Below are 18582 nucleotides of genomic sequence, written 5' to 3' on the forward strand. Positions count from 1 at the left end.
TTGATATACAATTTGTATGGCCGTATGGGTGTGACAATTTTAATTCTCTCTTTTTCTAAGAGGGAAATGCGTGGTGGAAAATTAAATGCAAAGTATATCATGCACATTTTGACTATCCAAAAAGTAATTATGCAACTGCATGTGCATGATGTATTAGTTTTGGGCATTCTCCATCCTGCTTATTATAGTATTTTGCATTTATATCAGTGAAAATGACGTCTTTGAGCTGGCTATTAAAGGATTAATGTTGATAATATCGTTTTTCTTTGATCATATATATGAGTATGAACTAGATTGGTAGTATAAGTTTTATTTCAAGGTATTTTAACTCTTAATACAAGAGTTTCGAAGAGAAACACATATTGCTTCTCACAATTAAAGGAAAACATAAGAAATTTAATGGATCATTAATTTTATCTAGATTTATTTTAGAGTCACATGTTATAATTTCTTCTTTTAATTTACAGTTTAATTATCAACTTTATTCCACACAATGTTTTTAAATCGTAAATACATATATATTACCTCTCGTCTCTGGATCGGATGATTGGTAGTCAGTTGTGACTCTATATATAGTATGTTTTAATAAAAATCCACACTCACCCTGGAATCACATATATTGTTTTCTAAAAATATTATAATTTGAAGAAGAAAAAAAACGAGTCAAAAACTAACTCCAATAACCAAGGAGAAAAACACTCTCCATCTAACTAAACCATAACCAAAGAGGCTTATACCTACAAATTCCATCTCTCACACCAAAATTTTCAGAAGAATAAACACAAGTACTTTCATTGTCCTTGAAGAGAACATAAGCCATGGATTCTTTAAGAGGCCAAGGTGGGATTCAGATGCTTTTAACTGCTGAACAAGAAGCGGGACGGATTGTTTCGGCTGCGAGGACCGGTATAGTCATTCTCCTTCACGGTTTCTTGGCTCCAATAGTAAGATTTTGGTTTTGAATCCTTTTTGTCTATTCATTTTCTTTTGTTCATGGATGGATCAATGATCAGCAAAACTAGCAAGAATGAAGCAAGCGAAAGACGAGGCTGAGAGGGAGATGGAAGAGTACAGGTCCAAATTAGAAGAAGAGTATCAAGCACAAGTTTCTGGGGTAATTAATCAACACCAAAACAAAACCAGCTAGTGAGATATTGATTTGTACTCATTCATTACCTTTTGTTTCAGACGGATCAAGAAGCAATTACAAAACGTTTAGATGATGAAACAGAAGGCAGGATTAAGAACCTTAAGGACTCTAGCTCAAAGGTCTCCAAGGACATTGTCAAGATGCTCATCAAATACGTAACCACTACTGGAGCATGATTCTCACTTCACTGACCTCATAGTACCTTATCCTCCCTGATAATAAAATTGTTTTGATTCTTCAGCTCCAAATCTTTCTGGCCCATGATCTCTTGTGCACATTAGAGCCAAAATACATAGTCCATGGGTATATAAACACATTAACATGAAGGAAACTAAAACAAACATTAGATGCATAAACTCATGAAGGTATAATTGGTAAAACAATAAAGAAGGGAAAATCGTGTTAAAAGTACACAAGTGTTGAATTATATGTACAACAACAAAAGAGGAAACATGCATGCAAGATAAATGCAGTGGTTGGTTAATTTTTTTTGTATGTTTATTGTACGCTGAGTACAAATTATTACATTTCTTGAACAAAGTGAAACTGTAACTTGGAAATGGCATTCAGTAAGAGAAATAATTGAGCATTTGGAACAAAACAAGCAATGATATATGCCGTAGTAGCTGGTTTGACGAGTATGATCCAAATCAGAACCACCGTATGTCTGAAGCCTACGGATTCGAGTCCGACACATTAGGTCCATATGGCTTAGCTTTAACAGTGCTCTCAATTTCTTGTAGAAGAATATATATATATATATACATGAATAATTTTATTAAAAATGAGGATAAAAAAATGAAATTACATTGGTAATAAAATTCAACGATAAATCAGCTTAATTGGTACAAAAATTACGGATACATTATTTTAGAAATTGCACCTGTAGCATCCGATTATATAGTTCTTGATTTGTTTAGGTTTTGTTTCAAAACAAATAAAATATTTGTTAACGTTAAAAAAAAAATTGATTTGGTAAATGAGATACTATTTCAATACAAATTATTACGATAATTTACAATGACAATGAAATACTATTTTATAAATTAAATTTAAAATGAAAAAAAAAAAAAAAAAAAAATCAAGATTCCGTTACGCACGTCATGGTAGGGCAAGAAGAGAGAGAAGAGCTTGTTGTTGAAAAGTCTGTTATATTGTGTTCTGTTCGTTGTAAGGCGACTAACAAGTAACAACAAAAACAGAGCATATATACCAAACTTGGTCTTCGTCTTCGTCTTCATCATCCCTTTTTATCTTCTCCTTCCTCTTTACATCTCTCTCCATCGTAACCAGATCGTTACACTATTCCGGTGATCGCCGGAATAAATTAACAATCTTTTTCCAGATTCCGATTTATTCGCTTAGATGGCAACGTTTCACAGTTTCCGTAAAGCCGTCGGAGCAATTAAAGATTCCACCACCGTAAGCATCGCCAAGGTCAACAGCGAATTCAAGGTCAGACTCACATATTTCATAATTCAAATACTTTTGGTTTCTAAATTTTTTTTTTTTAAATTTATGTAATTAACCGATGAACAATTTAATATGAAATTAGGATTTGGATGTTGCGATCGTCAAGGCCACAAATCATGTAGAATCTGCTCCTAAAGAACGTCATATGCGTAGTAAGTATCTTACCAAACCCTTTTGATTTTGGTTATGATCAGAGACGTTTATGAGTTTTTACATCTCTTTGTGTAGAAATATTCTCGGCTACATCTGTAGTCCAACCACGAGCAGATGTTGCTTACTGCATTCACGCATTAGCCAAGAGATTGTCCAAAACTCGCAATTGGGTTGTGAGTTTTGTAAACTTTTACTCCTTCCATTAAATAAAAACTCTGTTTTTAGGGTTTTGCTTAGATTTGCGTTTCCAACACGTAGGTTGCGATCAAGGTGTTAATAGTCATTCATAGAACATTAAGAGAAGGTGATCCAACATTCAGAGAAGAGCTTCTCAATTACTCTCGCAGAGGACATATGCTTCGTATATCCAACTTCAAAGACGACACAAGTCCTCTTGGTGAAATAGCCTCTCCTATATCTTTAGTTCCATAGCTTTGGTGTTCCTAGTGGAAATTATTCAAAACATTTTCTTGACTTGTTGTTGCAGCTTGGGATTGCTCTGCATGGATTAGGACATACGCGCTTTTCCTCGAAGAGCGGCTTGAATGCTATCGGGGTTTAAAATATGACATAGAAGCAGAACGTTTACCAAAAGGCTCAGGTGCATCTTCCAAGGTTTGTTTCTCAACTTCATTCTCACCCTTTACTTAAACAAACACAAGAATCTCATTAAATACTCAAAAATCAATCTTCCAGAACGTAGATTCCAATGCTTCTCAAACGTATAGAACAAGGATGTTGTCTGATGAAGAACTGCTAGAGCAGTTACCTGCTTTGCAACAACTGCTTTACAGGCTTATTGGTTGTCAGGTAAAAGTTATATATCCAAACTCTAAAATCTTCCAATTTTTTTTTTTTTGTTTTTGTTTTTTACATCAGACGATTTCTTAATCTGTTTTCAGCTTTGCAGCCTGAAGTAACAGCCTATAGCAACTACCTAATCCAATACGCTCTTGCATTGGTGCTTAAAGAAAGCTTCAAAATATACTGTGCTATTAATGATGGAATCATTAATCTTGTGGACATGGTTTGTAGAAAAAATCTCCTCTTCTTTAGTATCATTTTACTTCAGTTCTTTAAGTTAGTATCACTGAAGTATATATCTCTGCTCTTGACTTAGTTCTTTGAGATGTCAAGACATGATGCAGTGAAAGCTCTAAATATATACAAACGAGCTGGCGAACAGGTAAAAGCTCGCTAAAGCTATAGACTAAGTCTTGATCTTTCGGAAGCTTGCCTAATAATGTTTTCAACTGCACAGGCTGCTAAACTGGCTGATTTTTATGAGTACTGCAAAGGTCTAGAGCTCGCTAGGAACTTTCAGTTCCCAACCTTAAGACAGGTTCTTTCTTTAACTTATGATAAAATGAAATTGTGAAGATTGATCAGCTCAAAAGAACTATTATCTAAAAACTTGTTTCAGCCTCCTCCTTCCTTTCTTGTAACAATGGAAGATTACATTAAAGAAGCTCCTCAGAGTGGTTCTGTTCAGAAAAAGCTGGTAAGAAACTCAACTCTCATCATATTTGGTTGATACTGATCCAAAATAAGTCTTTTTTTTTTATATGACTTGGCATTTTGTTTTACAGGAGTACCAGGAAAAAGATGAAGAAGAACAACAAGAAGAAGAAGAACAATGTGCGCAGCCTGAAGAACCTGCAGAAGCCGAAAATGAAAACACCGAAGGAGAACAACCTCTTATCCAAGAAGAAGAAAAAATAGAAGAGGAAGAAGCTAAACCTTCTTTCTTGATAGACACTGATGATCTGCTGGTGAATCTTCTTCTACACATCATCCTCATGTGTACTTATTATATCTCTTTTGGCTAAAATTCTCAACCTTTTCTTCTCCTTCACAGGGCTTGAGTGAGATAAACCCAAAAGCCACAGAGATAGAGGACCGCAATGCATTGGCTCTTGCAATATATCCACCAGGTAGCAAAAAATCTGATTCTTGACCAAAACTGGATACTTTCTCTGTAACACTATTGGAGGAAGAAATGAAATTGGTGAACTTTTTTTGTGTCTCTGCAGGTCAAGAAGCTCCAGGCCCATCAAACAGTTTAAGTTTAATAGAAACTGGTGGATCCGGTTGGGAACTGGCATTAGTCACTCCTCAGAACAACAACAACAATCCTCGCCCCACGCCTAACACAAAACTTGTAATTAAATCTAACACAACAACATCTATTTGAATATAAAACTCTCTGTTTCTACTCTCAAACTAGAATGAGCTTGTTTTCTTTTCTTGTATTTATAGGCAGGAGGATTCGACAATCTATTACTTGACAGTCTGTACGAAGATGATTCAGCTAGGAGACAGATCCAACTAACCAATGCCGGGTATGGACATGGTGGCACAGACACATCAGCAGCAGCACCACCACCAAACCCATTCGAGATGCAACAAGATCCTTTTGCAATGTCAAACAACATTGCTCCTCCCACTAACGTTCAAATGGCAATGCAACAACAACAGCAACAACAGATGATGATGATGCATCAGAGTCCCTACAATTACACTCATCCTCATGATCATCATAATCATCATCAGTTCTCAGCAGGTCCTTCTCCTTCTAATCCTTTTGGAGAGCCTTTCATGGCCCTCCCTCCTCCGCCAGGCTCAGCTGGTCCGCAGCAAAACAACCATCATCATATGCTCCTCTAGAGTTACAACATCTCAGTTAATAATATATCTCTCTTTCTCTCTCTTTTTTTTTTTTAGGGTGTTATTCTTTCTACTAGACAACTCTAGTCACTGATGATTTCTTAGGCATTTTAATTATGTGTCATTTTGTCTCTGCCTATTTTTAACAATCTTTCAGAACTTGTTTGCCTATACTTTTTACCCTGCAAATTATTTATATGCGTTGAGCTAGTTGTGATTAAGAAAGGTAAAACGAGTTCTGCCATGTTTTATTCCAAATAGTCAGAGATCTACTAACCAAATAAGTACATGAACCAAAACCCAAAAAACAATCACGAAATAATATTGAAGGCCACAAAGAGCCACGCAATATAAAAGGACATCCGATATGATATCAAATTCACTAGTAAGAGGATGGAGCAGGCCAGTAAGGGAACTCAGTTGATGTTAACGGAAGGTTATCTTTTGCGTAGAAGGTAGTGGTAATATCGGCTGCGATGTCGTGAACACCAAAGTTACGGCCCACATAATAGATAGAGTTAGGCCTGAGTCCAGGAGACGAGCTTGCAGGGACACAGCATGCTTCATTATGTCCAAGAAAGATACAAAGATCTCCAATGTCTTCCGTGTAAACCAAATCACCGCATATTGTATCCACTCTAAACACCAAAAACCCTTTTGTTTTATGGTAGATTGTTCCCTTTTCCCAGTTCTTGCCTTCCTGGCCGAACCTGCAAATAAGATATCTATATGTTTCAGCATATACTAAATTACCAAACTTGTGCATAAAAATATAAGTTATTAGGTACCATTTGACGAGGAAATGTTCGCCGGAGGGGGACTCCACGAAGTGGTCCGTTCTGGAACACCAGATGAACTCTTCCAAATCTATCCGAAGCACCTCCTTTACATGGTCCGTTTGATTAGACAAGTAGTGGAACTTGGGTTCGAAATAATCTTCCTCCTCCATGGCGTGGAGATCCAAGGACCAATAGTACAGTCCAGAAGGACAAACAGTGAGAAACTTATTGTTCTTCTTTGAATACATTAGACTCGAGAAAGGGTGTACAGAACCAGAGGTATTGATGTTGATCCATTGAGAGCCAGAGCCGCTGAAGGGCTCGCACAGATACACGTCAGATCCCAAGAACTTGACCGCCACTACCAATTCATCCTTCATCATGTTACGAGAGTTGGACATTGCCACGTTCTGGATTCGAGAACTACTAGGCAGAGGAGGTAGATGAAGTTTGATCGAGTCAGATGGTGTGTTACTGACCAGCATGAGATTTGTGGAATTATTGTCCTCCGATTCCTCCAAGGTAACTCTATATCCATCTTTATTATGTGGAATTCCATCGGTCATCGCCACTCGGACCTCTTCTCTGAGTCCCTTGTCCTTAATCACGAGTTTCTCTCTGTATTCATCATCGTAGTGTACTTGATCATTGTGAGAGGTGTTGGCCTTAAGTAGGTGGTCGATCAACAAGTACGGGTGTGTTGGCTTAGAGCAGAACATCCGACCCTTCGTGTTGTTGTATCTCTGCATGCATGCCATGTATACAATGAGTAAGAACCAAAAGGAAACTCCAAGTCATATCGCATAACAAATAAAGAAACTTACGATGACATTTTTGCAGACAGATGGCTTCAAGAGTCGGTTGATGAGCTGAGACATCGTCGAAAACCCTAAACTATTTTGGTGATTTGGTCGTCTCAGAGTAATATAAAGAGAACGCCTTGGAGATAATATATATATAGAAGAAGAAGACGAAGATAACATTAAATCTAAGGAGATATGAACAAGGTGAAGGTCTGTGGAGAATTTGTGATGTTTATTAACATTGTAAGGTGTTTGCAATACAGGAAAGAAGATCGACTAAAGATCATTTACATAATGTTTCTGTGAGATACAATACGTGATGAGGAAGAGATATGAAACTTGGAGAAGAGTATCCGGTTTGGGTTTGATGGTTCCGTTTGGACAATATTTGATGTTTTATTTTTTCTTTCTTATATTTAATGAAATGACATGAAAATATATATCGTCTAAAGACTCTTAACAACTGTGAAAACATTGGCTTATTTTGAGAAGGGTGTATTGAAACCATGATTTTGAAGAATTTGATGGGATTTAGGAAATTTGGAATTTTGTTAGATTTTAGCGAAGTTGATATGATTTTCTGTAAAATTCTTTCAAATCCCACATAAAATTATGAGATTTGGATTTCTGTATTTTTAACTAAACAAATCCTCTCAAATCTTCCAGAATCCCTAAAAGTCATTAAAATCCAAATGCACAAACTGTTTTGAATAACAGTGGATTTTAAAGTAGATTTTTAAATCATCAGTTCAATAACAATGAATTTTAATAGACTTTTTAAAATTCATGATTGAATAATGTAGGATTTGTAAATTTTACACAAATAACTTATAATGTCAAGTTGAATACACCCGAATGTGACTTCTGGTTTAATATTAATTGGTTAGGTTAGTTAAATACTTAAATGATCTGGTTTGGTCGTATTTGTTGGTAGTCCCTTTTGTGTTTGAGCTGACAATAAGAAAACTGGGCCTTCAAATGGCATTTGTGATGAAGGTTGTGCAAAGTCTGGTGGCGATATCGTAAACACCAAAGGTATTTACGATAAATAGATGCAGTTAGGCTTGAGCAGTTAGGCTTGAGCCCATGAGACGAGCTCGCGGGGACCCGAAGAGCTTCACCATGTCCAAGAAATATACAAAGATCTCCAATGTTCTCTGTGTATCACATTACTTTGAATTCTTCCTTTGGGTCATCCGTTCTAAACACCATGAACCGTTTTGTTATGTGCCCGACCGTCCTCACTCCGTTGATATTCCTGAAAGAGTCTCCACTGTACCTGAAATCACAAATAATGAATCAAACTTATAATCATTTGCAATAACTCAAAAACAGGACCGTACCAGCCATTTGAACTGGCCAAATCCAATTATGCGGTCACTGTTTTAGTTGAAAGCATTATTCGCACTGACTCATGAGTCATGAAAACCAGTTTGAAACCAGTCATAGCAAATATCTAGTCCTTTCTACCGTTAAAATCACGTTTACAAACATATTCTAAACTTTATTTAGTAAGCTAACTAGAAAATATATTCAAGAGTCACATTATATATGTTTTCAAATACTTTGAAATACTCAAACAAGAAAATTATGAAACCAGGTCTAATCACTAGAACTAAGTTTAACCGTGCCGGCCGTTATGGTTTTAAATCGTTGTCTTTTTGTAATTAACAAGTGATCCCGGTTGCACAAGGCCCGATGTATATCTTATGGTGAACAAAACATTAAACATTTCTCTCAAACCTACCAGTTTACTTGGTTAGTACTGTAGAATCAAGAACTGTTGAATAATCAGATTTTTGTACATTTGTTTTAGGGGAAAATAGACGATTAAGATATATTTACCATCATCATATGCTCCTCTAGAGTTACAACATCTCAGTTAATAATATCTCTCTTTCGCTTGGTTACCTTTGTTTTCTTTAGGGTGTTAATTCTTTCTACTAGACAACTCTCTACCCACTGATGATTTCTTACGGTATTTTAATTATGTGTCATATTGTCTCTGCCTATTTCCTAAAATCTTTCAGAACTTGTTTGCCTAAACTCTTTGCAAATTATTTATATGCGTTGAGAAAAAAAGCAATGTTGCATCAGACTGCTTGTCGTTTTGTAGTTGGATCTCCAAGTTTTTGTGATTAAGAAAGGTAAAACGAGTTCTGCCATGTTTGATTTCCAAATAGTCAGAGATCTACTAACCAATAAAACATTAATTAACTGGTAAGTACTACATGAACCAAACCCAAAAAAATATTACGAAATAATATTGCAGGCCACAAAGAGCCACACAATATAAAAGGACATCCGATATGATATCAAAGTCACTAGTAAGAGGATGGAGCAGGCCAGTAAGGGAACTCAGTTGAACTTATTGGAAGGTTATCTTTTGTGTAGAAGGTAGTGCTAACTTCGGTGTTGATGTCGTGAACACCAAAGTTACGGCCAACATAATAGATAGAGTTAGGCTTGAGTCCAGGAGACGAGCGTGCAGGGACACAACATGCTTCATTATGTCCAAGAAAGATACAAAGATCTCCAATGTCTCTCGTGTAAACCAAATCACCGCAAATTGTATCCACTCTAAACACCAAAAACCTTTTTGTTGTATGGAAGAGTGTTTCGTCTTCCCAGACCTTGCCTTCCTGGCCGAACCTGCAAGTAAGATATCTATATGTTTCAGCATATATTAGATTATCAAACTTGTGCATGCATATGTCAAAAGAAATAAGTTATTATGTACCACTTGACGAGGAAATGTTCGCCGGAGGGTGACTCCACCAAGTGGTCCGTTCTGGAACACCAGATGAAGTCTTCCAAATCCGTCCGAAGCACCTTCTTAATATGGTCGGTTTGACTAGACAAGTAGTGGAACTTGGGTTCGAAATCTTCCTCCTTGGCGTCGAGATCCAAGGACCAATAGTATTGTCCAGAAGGACCAACAGTGAAAAACTTTTTATTCTTCTTTGAATACATTAGACTCGAGAAAGGGTGTACAGAACCAGTGGTATCGATGTTGATCCATCGAGAGCAAGAGCCGCTGAAGGGCTCGCACAGATACACGTCAGATCCCAAGAACTTGACCGCCACTACCAATTCATGCTTCATCATGTTACGAGAGTTGGACATTGCCACGTTCTGGATTCGAGAACTACTAGGCAGAGGTGGTAGATGAAGTTTCACCGGGTCAGATGGTGTGTTATTGACCAGCACGAGATTTGTGGAATCATCATCCTCCGGTTCCTCCAAGGTAACTCTATATCCATGTTCATGTGGGAATTCCATCGATCATCGCCACTCGGACCTCTTCTCTGAGTCCCTTGTCCTTAATCACGAGTCTCTCTATGAATTCATCATCGTAGTAGACTTGATCACTGGAACAGTTGTTGGCCTTAAGGAGGTGGTCAATCAACAAGTACGGGTGTGTTGGCTTAGAGCAGAACATCCTAACCTTGGTGTTGTTGTGTGTCTGCATGGCCATTGGCCACATATATATATATATATATATATATACAAGTAATCATACGATGAGTAAGAACCAAAAGGAAACTCCAAGTTATCACATAACAAATAAAGAACTTACGATGACATTTTTGCAGACAGATGACATCAAGAGTCGGGTGATGAGCTGAGACATCGTCGAAAAAACCCTAAACTATGTCGTCTCAGAGTAATATAAAAAGAACGCACCAAGTTCACAATCTAAGGAAATGCTTTGATTGTATCGATATTATGATTTACAATATATAGGCATATATACATATAGGGTTTTGTACACAACTACATTACACATATATCCTTTATTCTATCTTGTGTATAGAAGAAGAATCTTTATGGAGATAACAGTAAATCTAAGGAGATATACATTAATAATCTATTTCATCTATATTATTATATTTGAAGTACATTTTTGTTTATGTCCTTCAAGTTTTGCTTATTTAATATGTTTTATTTACAACATTAACCCCTAACAATTTTCATAAAATAACATTTCATAGAAACTCAATTAATGGAACTATTTAAATCTACCTAATTTGATACGTTTATTGCCATAAATAGCTGGACAACATTTATACATTTCGATTTTTCCACAAATATCTCTACACATTAAATTTTTAATCCCATAAAAATCTTCAAACCTATTTTAATAGAGATTTTTAGAGAAAAAATCTGTTAGTTTTCCTAAATTATCTCGGCTTAATTAATAGTTTCCATTTAATATTTTCTATATATATGGAAGAAATATACATAATATTAGCTTAAAATTGAGAATAGAAACAAACAATATCTCCAATTTCCTAAACAAGAATAACAAAGAGAACGAGTAAATGCTAACAATAAACCGAGTAATTGATAAATTAAAAATGAAAATAATTAATTTTTATATACATTAAACACATAAAATAACTATTACTTCTCACATATCTCTATATTATTCTACATAAAAAACACAATCAAGCGGTGTACCGCGGGTCAAAACTTAGATAACATAGTAACATTTCTATTAAAAAACAAAAAAAAACTTAACCATTTTATTTAAAATCATATATAAACATTAAAATTGTCCCGTAAATTCAATAAATAGTTATAGGTATATAATTTAAAAATTAATAAAACAACAGCAAAATAGCAAACAAATATAATATACGTATTTAAAATATTTAAAATTTTAAAAATGTAGTCCCGTGGTGTACCGTACGTTAAAACCTAGTTTTTTTTATAATGGAATGACATGAAAATTTTATCCTCTTAAGACTTTAAACAAAGAGCAGCTGGTTAGTAAAAACATTGCCTTTTGGTTTAATATCAGCTTAGCTACCTGGTTAGGTTAGTTAAATGATCTGGTCTGGTCTTAGTTGGGGTTTAGTCCATTTTATGTTTGGGCTAATAAAAGAAACTGGGCGTTAAAATGGCATCCGATGTTGATTTTTGGTTGGGCTGATAAAAAAATCAAATGTTGTTGGTTGCTCAGAATTCAGAAAGACAGAAACTGCTGTTGATGGACTGTTTGTGTTTTGGACCGGACTCAAACTTCAGTTTATCGTCATAAAAAGTTTATAGATCTTACTGAATTTGTCCATTAGAGAGATCGTTAAAAACTTACAACTATATATGTCACAAGCTATATGAGTTAAAACATTTTTATTTATTAAAAAAAAATACTTAAAAGATGATCGTCTGGCTTAGATCTTAGCATAAGAAGAAACCACAATCAGTAGTGAACCAACCATATCACTAAGAGTAGAGAGGAATTGGAGAAGGCCAGTAAGGGAACTCAGTGGACTTTAATACACCTTCATTTGTGATGAAGGTTGTGCAAAGTCTGGTGGCAATATCGTAAACACCAAAGGTATACCCTACAAAATAGATGCAGTTAGGCTTGAGCCCAGGAGATGAGCTCGCGGGGACACAAAGAGCTTCACCATGTCCAAGAAATATACAAAGATCTCCAATGTTGTCTGTGTATGACATTACTTTGAATTCTTTCTTTGGGTCATCCGTTCTAAACACCATGAACCGTTTTGTTTTGTGCTCGAAGGTCCTCACTCCGTTGATATTTTTGAAAGAGTCTCCACTGTACCTGAAATCACCACTAATGGGATCAATCACTAGAACAAAGTTTAACCGTGACCGGATTACTCATCCGGTTTGACTACCTGTCACAGTTTTAAATTGTTGTCTTTTTGTATCAAGTGATCCCGTTTTAATTTGCAAAATGCCCGGATTATCCTATGGTAAGGAAAACATTAAACAAAGAGTTTCTTCTCTCAAACCTACCATTTTACTTGGGTTAGTAGAATGAAAATTTTTTGAATCAGATTTTTGTACATTTATTTTAGGAGAAAATATACGGTACAGGTTAGGATTTGTTTACCATTTGACGAGGAACTTTTCGCCAGAGGGTGACTCCACCAGATGGTCTGTCCTCAAAAGCGAATCCAACTCATGCAAATACTCGTGCATCAAAGATCTAGGAATATTTACATTCCACGTAATATTAAAGTCGGGGTGGTAACCCTTCTTGAAGTGGAGATCCAAGGAGCACCAGTATTCGCCTCCAGGAGTTGGAATGTAGAACCTTTCATCTTTTTTGGAATACATGAGACTCGAGAAAGGGTTTATAGAGCATGGCGTGGTTTCGATATCTATCCACTGAGAGTTGTCGTGACAAGCAGGCCTATAGAGCCTCAGCTGAGATCCCGAGTACTTGACGGCCACTACCCAGTCTTTGTTGTTTAGGTCAGGAGAAGAGGACATGGCCAGACTTTGGATTTGGGATCCTTTAGGAAGAGGAGGCAAATCAACTATCACAGGTTTTGATTTAGGGTCAGAGGGATCTTGGTAATGGATACTGAGGAAAGTTTGTTTTGACGTGTAAAATCTCACTCCACTGTCGTAAGATGCACAAGTCATCGCATGACGAACCTCTTCCACCAGTTCCTTGTCCTTAATCAAAATTTCCTGTTCTTTTAAATGACTTGTGGAACTTGCTGAAACGCATCTGAAGCGACCTTCCGAAGAGTACTGATCCGCGGTGTTTAAGATGAAGTCAATTAATAGATACGGGTAGGCCGGCGTAGAGAACAACCGAACGTTCTTGTGTCTCTGCCGATGGTAGGTACATTTGATGTAATCAGAAACCAATTTTAGAACCAGAAGTAGTAGAAATTAAACGTTGATTATTATGGAAGAAAAGAAAAGCTTACGAGGAAATGTTTGCATACAGTGGGCTTCAAGAGGCGGCTGATAATGAGTTGAGACATTGTTGAAAATCTATGTGGGTGATTGGTCTTGTGTCTCTTCCATCATTTTTCGAAGCTATGCAAAGGGGGTACGTATATATATCGAAGGATCTTCTATGATCAAAGAAGATATTATAAATATATTATAGAGAGATTTGCGTATATTTTATATGATTCTCTATTAGTTAGATAATTATGTACATTCATTATCTATGAGAGTCAATATACTATCTACTAAACACGCCTTGGAGACCAACCTTTACATTTAAGAAGATACATAAAATATTCTTAAGGAAAAAACATAACATATTTTGGAATCAAAATATATTGTCCTAATTGTTTTGAAAAATTAATATAAATTTTCACATTTCAAATTATCTGGCTTAATATCTAAATATTTGAAATGCCAAGAAAAACATCGTTACTGCAGTTCAAAATTGTTCCAGGAAAGAATGAAACACCTAGAACTAGATCACTTATAGCCTTTTCCATGCGCAAATCGTCAGAACATTGAAGATAGTATATATGAACTTTACAAGTACTGCATGTATAAACCTATGCTGCACTGAGACGGGTACTGATACGGAGACGGGTACGGGACGGGGACGGGAAACGGAAAAATAAAATTTTAGGGGTACGAGTACGACAAGGGTATGTCAGTTTTATAATATATAAAATATAAAAATATCCATAGATTAATAAAATAAAATAAATAAAGTCACTTATAAAGAATTTTCGTGAAACAAAACATGACTATAATATATTAAATAATAATTAAACATGACTATAATATATCGACACTGTTTTCTTGAGTAGCCATATCAATAATCAACCTACATATAAATATTATGAAAAACAAGTTGATAAACGTAAGTTACGTAACGTATAAATGAGTTGATAAAAAAGTTACAGAGACAAAGATTTGAATTATATTAAATTAACAAGAAGCTTGAGAGTTGAGACATACCTTTTGCAGAGCTAAACAGACAAGTTTGTCTTCACCAAAAAAAAAAACAGAGACGTTTGGGTTTGCGATCGATGATCGACGTCGACATGAAGTAAGAATGCAAAAAGATGAGATATATAGAGCATTGATATTTGTAAACCCTAATTAGACAAAGGTTAATTTTCCTTTTCTTTTTTGGACAATGGAAGAAAAAAAGTTAAATTCCCTATTTTACAATAGAAATGTTTCAAAAACGTTTTTGACTAGAATCATTGCCATCCCCATAAACTGTTGCCGTCCCCACCGTGTGCAAAACGTCCCGGAGACGTTTCCATGCCGTTTATTCGCCGTCCCCGTACCCAAAACGTTTTTAAGACGGGAGACGTCATGGAACTGCCGTCCCCGTGCTTCGTAGGTATAAACTATGTCTTTGTTGTGTTGTGAAAAAAACCAACTATATTTCGGAAGAAATAAAAAACACCACACAAATTTCCATTGAACTTAGAGTAGAAAAGGATTTTAATATTAGCATAGAATGAAAAAGGACACCACATAAAAACTAATGAAAAAAAAATTAATAAGTATGGGTAGACTAGTAGAGAGAAACTGGAGGAGGCCAGTAAGGGAACTCCAAGTTCCTTAATGGAACGTCTTCTTCAGAGTAGAAGGTAGTGCAAGTTTTGGTGGTGAGATCATAAACACCAAAGTTATAGCCCACAAAATAGATGCAGTTACGCTTGAGCCCGGGGCACGAACTGGCCGGGATGCAGAAAGCCTCACTATGTCCAAGAAAGATGCAAAGATCACCAATGTCTTCTGTGTAATACACAAACTTTTCATCTCATGATTCGTCCGCTCTAAACACCATAAACTGTGATGCCATGTGCACGAGCGTTTCCACTTTGTTGTGACTGCGCACTAGGTCGTGGCCGTACCTAAAAACACATAAGAACAAAATATAAGATACCATGTTTCATCTCCTTTTGTGTTTGGTGAGCCATTAAATGTATGCCTAGCTAGGGTGAGCAAGCCTTAAATACAGTTTGTATGGTGTAAGTCTCAATCAAATCAAAATGTGGAGTAACCTAACAGTTTTTATAATTGTTATTAAAAAACAATGTCTTGTATATATACCACTTGACGAGGAATTGTTCACCGGAGGGTGACTCCACCCAGTGATCTGTCCTGGAAGAGGAATTTAGCAGGGTCAATTCAGGCACAACCGACTGAGGAGTGTCATCAGCTAAGAGAATGAACTCGGGATGGTCGCCTTCCTTAAAGTAGAGATCCAAGGAGCACAAGTAGTCGCCTCCAGGAACTGGAATGTAGAACCTTTGATCTTTCTTGGAATACATGAGACTTGAGAAAGGGTTTATAAACTCGGGCGAGGTTTTTATGTTAATCCACTGATGACCGGGCCTAAAGAGACTCAACTGAGATCCCCAGGACTTGACACCAACGACCCAATCTTCAGTATTATTTAGGTCACTTGAAGAGGACGACACGGCCACGCTTTGGATTCGGAAACCTGTAGGTAGAGGAGGTAGATGAACGCATGCAGGTGGTGATTTGTCATCGATGTGGATATCTAGGGAGTTTTTCGAAAGCTTGAATCGCAATCCATGATGTGAAAACCCTACAGTCATGGCATGACGAACCTCCTCAACCAGTTTCTTATCCCTAATCAATATCTTCCTTACATTGGGAACGTGATCTAGGTAACCACCTGATTCGCAGGTCTTAATGACGCGACCATCAGGAGAGTACTTGGGGATGTTAAGTACGTAGTCTATCAACAGGAACGGGTAGATTGGTGTAGACGAGAAGGAGCTATCGATCGGGGTTTGTAGTTTGGCGGTAACTCCCATCTCACCATCGGTGCTGTGTGTGTATGCTGTAGACGAGAAAAGACGAACGTTCTTGTGTCTCTACCATGTTTAATTATATCAAAGAAGTCAGACAATAAGAAGAAAAAAAGTTGGAAGGAAAACACCCTAATTATTTCATAGCAATAGAATTCTTACGAGTAATTTTTTGCAGGCAGAGGGATTGAAGAGTCGGTTAATACTACTCTGAGACATTGTTGATACCCTACACTATGTGTTGGGACTTGTGATTTTGATTAGTCGTGTGTCTCTTCTGTCGTCTTACCCATCTATGATGGAAACCTAGTAGAGAGAAATATAATATTATATGAATATATAGAGAATAACCAGTTTCAGGAAATAAATAATTAAATTATTTTCTTGCCAAAGTGTGTCTTAGTTATATGAATTCAGAAACTAATCTTCATCTTAAGTTAACCCTAATATTAATTTAAACCTAATCTGTAATCTTAAATTTGTGCAAAAGTGTATTATATAATTAATGAGTTCTATTTCTCGATGAGCTCGAGTCTTTAATCATTTACAAGAGATTATTGTTCTTACACAAGCTTATAAAAAAAATTATCTTTACAATGCTCTGTTTTATAGAGAAATTAAGCTTGGTTTCTCGGTTTCAAACCATACCTGATCACACAATTAAACATCGGGGAGAGTGTGAAATTTACAGTTACCGTGTAAGTCTATTTGTTGGGGTCTAAGAAACGGAAGTATCATAGCATTGGATCTAAATGATAGCATGGGAAAGCAAAGACAGCGATAACATTAGTGAAGCAAAAACACGTACAAGAGCCATATGAATGATAACAATTATGAGCAGCTAGTGTAGAGGAGGCCAGTAAGGGAAATTCAATTTCCTTAATGGAACGTTATCTCCAGTGCAGAAGGTAGTGCAAGTTTTTGTGGTGAGATCATAAACACCAAAGTTATAGCCCACAAAGTAGATGCAGTTAGGTTTGAGCCCGGGGGACGAGCTAGCCGGGACGCAAAAAGCCTGACTGTGTCCAACAAATATGCAAAGATCTCCAATGTCTTCTGTGTAGATCATGGTCTTGCTGTATTTATGCGATCGTTCCCCCTCTCTAAACACCATGAACTTTCTTGTTACGTGATTCAGTGGGTTGTCATCAAAGTCCTCCGAATCCTCGCCATACCTGCAAAGACATGATAGAGCCAATATGATGATACTCGAGCAAAAGAGATTTTGGTATATATATTGGTATGTTATAAAAACAAAAGCTATTACCACTTGACGAGGAAAAGTTGGCCGGTGGGGGACTCCACAAGATGGTCTGTCCTGGAACATGCACTCACGTCCGCCAACTCTTGAAAGACCGACTTTGGGAGAGTGTCAAACTTGAATCTGGTGAAGCCGGGTATCTCAGAGTGGAGATCCAAACAACACAAGCGGTTACCTCCGAGAGTTGGGATGTAGAACCTTTTATCTTTCTTGGAAAACATGAGGTTCGATAAAGGGTTTACAGAGTGAGGCATGGTTTTGATGTTGATCCATTTACAGCTTCCAAAAGGCCTGCAGACACTCAACTGAGATCCCAATAATTTGACACCCACTACCCAATCTTTATCTCGTATAGGTAAAGATGAAATGGCCAGGCTTTGGATTTGGGAACCGGTGGGTAGAGGAGGTAGATAAGTGGCCACGTTTTTTATTTTGGAATCAGTGGGCTCGTAAAATATGGCTGGACCATATGAACTAGCGGCGTTGTTATAGTAAAGCTCGACTCGCAATCCATAACGTGAAAATCCGACAGTCATCGCATCACAGACCTCTTCCTTTAGATCCTTGTCCTTAATCAAGACTGCCTTTTCATTGCGAGTACTGTAATCGCATGTTGTTATGCGACCATCCGAGGAAGAGTCTGGATTGTTAAGTATGTAGTCAATCAACAGAAACGGGTAGGCTGGTCTAGACGAGAAGGGATGATTCACTTTAGTCTTATCATCCGAATCCAACCCGCTCGTGTAAG

At 36.8% G+C, this 18582-nt stretch overlaps 5 protein-coding genes and 2 pseudogenes across 5 annotated transcripts in view; 2 read left to right on the forward strand and 5 right to left on the reverse strand.

Annotated features, from left to right (window-relative positions):
- LOC104722364 (V-type proton ATPase subunit G3) lies at window positions 707-1728 on the forward strand. The gene is made up of 3 exons (XM_010440516.2): window positions 707-906; window positions 1014-1114; window positions 1189-1728. The coding sequence occupies exons 1-3, from the start codon at window positions 819-821 to the stop codon at window positions 1324-1326; spliced, it is 327 nt and encodes a 108-aa protein (XP_010438818.1). The 5' UTR covers window positions 707-818; the 3' UTR covers window positions 1327-1728.
- On the forward strand, window positions 2374-5663 carry LOC104722365 (putative clathrin assembly protein At4g25940). The gene is made up of 14 exons (XM_010440517.1): window positions 2374-2605; window positions 2706-2775; window positions 2852-2949; window positions 3035-3173; window positions 3264-3391; window positions 3473-3586; window positions 3687-3803; window positions 3897-3962; window positions 4038-4118; window positions 4200-4277; window positions 4366-4548; window positions 4635-4710; window positions 4810-4937; window positions 5036-5663. Exons 1-14 carry the CDS (start codon window positions 2516-2518, stop codon window positions 5441-5443), a joined length of 1776 nt encoding a protein of 591 aa, XP_010438819.1. The 5' UTR covers window positions 2374-2515; the 3' UTR covers window positions 5444-5663.
- LOC104727744 lies at window positions 5826-7100 on the reverse strand. Its single transcript, XM_010446820.1, has 3 exons — window positions 7047-7100; window positions 6189-6965; window positions 5826-6122 (listed from the first exon to the last, which is right to left on the reverse strand). The coding sequence occupies exons 1-3, from the start codon at window positions 7098-7100 to the stop codon at window positions 5826-5828; spliced, it is 1128 nt and encodes a 375-aa protein (XP_010445122.1).
- Window positions 9350-10659, reverse strand: LOC109127244 (annotated as a pseudogene).
- Window positions 12258-13436, reverse strand: LOC104727745. The gene is made up of 2 exons (XM_010446821.1): window positions 12898-13436; window positions 12258-12603 (listed from the first exon to the last, which is right to left on the reverse strand). The coding sequence occupies exons 1-2, from the start codon at window positions 13434-13436 to the stop codon at window positions 12258-12260; spliced, it is 885 nt and encodes a 294-aa protein (XP_010445123.1).
- Window positions 15304-16579, reverse strand: LOC104727746 (annotated as a pseudogene).
- The window catches only part of LOC104727748, a gene marked incomplete in the record, with an annotated part of 9477 nt that continues 8200 nt past the window's right edge, over window positions 17306-18582 (reverse strand). Inside the window, 2 exon segments of the mRNA XM_019231796.1 lie at window positions 17306-17748; window positions 17841-18580. Coding sequence (XP_019087341.1) covers window positions 17415-17748; window positions 17841-18580 — 1074 coding nt within the window.

The sequence above is a fragment of the Camelina sativa genome, chromosome 11, assembly GCF_000633955.1.
Source record: "Camelina sativa cultivar DH55 chromosome 11, Cs, whole genome shotgun sequence".
NCBI classification, from domain to species: Eukaryota; Viridiplantae; Streptophyta; class Magnoliopsida; order Brassicales; family Brassicaceae; genus Camelina; species Camelina sativa.

What these genes read in the sequence shown, in the direction of transcription:
- LOC104722364 (XM_010440516.2), top strand. Translation starts at nt 819, where the DNA reads ATGGATTCTTTAAGAGGCCAAGGTGGGATTCAGATGCTTTTAACTGCT. An exon ending in TGTTTCGGCTGCGAGGACCG is followed by an intron (nt 907 to 1,013) that starts GTATAGTCATTC and finishes ATCAATGATCAG; the next exon opens with CAAAACTAGCAAGAATGAAG. An exon ending in ATCAAGCACAAGTTTCTGGG is followed by an intron (nt 1,115 to 1,188) that starts GTAATTAATCAA and finishes CTTTTGTTTCAG; the next exon opens with ACGGATCAAGAAGCAATTAC.
- LOC104722365 (XM_010440517.1), top strand. Translation starts at nt 2,516, where the DNA reads ATGGCAACGTTTCACAGTTTCCGTAAAGCCGTCGGAGCAATTAAAGAT. An exon ending in AGGTCAACAGCGAATTCAAG is followed by an intron (nt 2,606 to 2,705) that starts GTCAGACTCACA and finishes ATATGAAATTAG; the next exon opens with GATTTGGATGTTGCGATCGT. An exon ending in GTTCTGTTCAGAAAAAGCTG is followed by an intron (nt 4,278 to 4,365) that starts GTAAGAAACTCA and finishes TTTGTTTTACAG; the next exon opens with GAGTACCAGGAAAAAGATGA.
- LOC104727744 (XM_010446820.1), bottom strand. Translation starts at nt 7,100, where the DNA reads ATGTCTCAGCTCATCAACCGACTCTTGAAGCCATCTGTCTGCAAAAAT. An exon ending in CTGTCTGCAAAAATGTCATC is followed by an intron (nt 6,966 to 7,046) that starts GTAAGTTTCTTT and finishes GCATGCATGCAG; the next exon opens with AGATACAACAACACGAAGGG. An exon ending in TGCACAAGTTTGGTAATTTA is followed by an intron (nt 6,123 to 6,188) that starts GTATATGCTGAA and finishes AACTGGGAAAAG; the next exon opens with GGAACAATCTACCATAAAAC.
- LOC104727745 (XM_010446821.1), bottom strand. Translation starts at nt 13,436, where the DNA reads ATGACTTGTGCATCTTACGACAGTGGAGTGAGATTTTACACGTCAAAA. An exon ending in GAAAAGTTCCTCGTCAAATG is followed by an intron (nt 12,604 to 12,897) that starts GTAAACAAATCC and finishes TGGTGATTTCAG; the next exon opens with GTACAGTGGAGACTCTTTCA.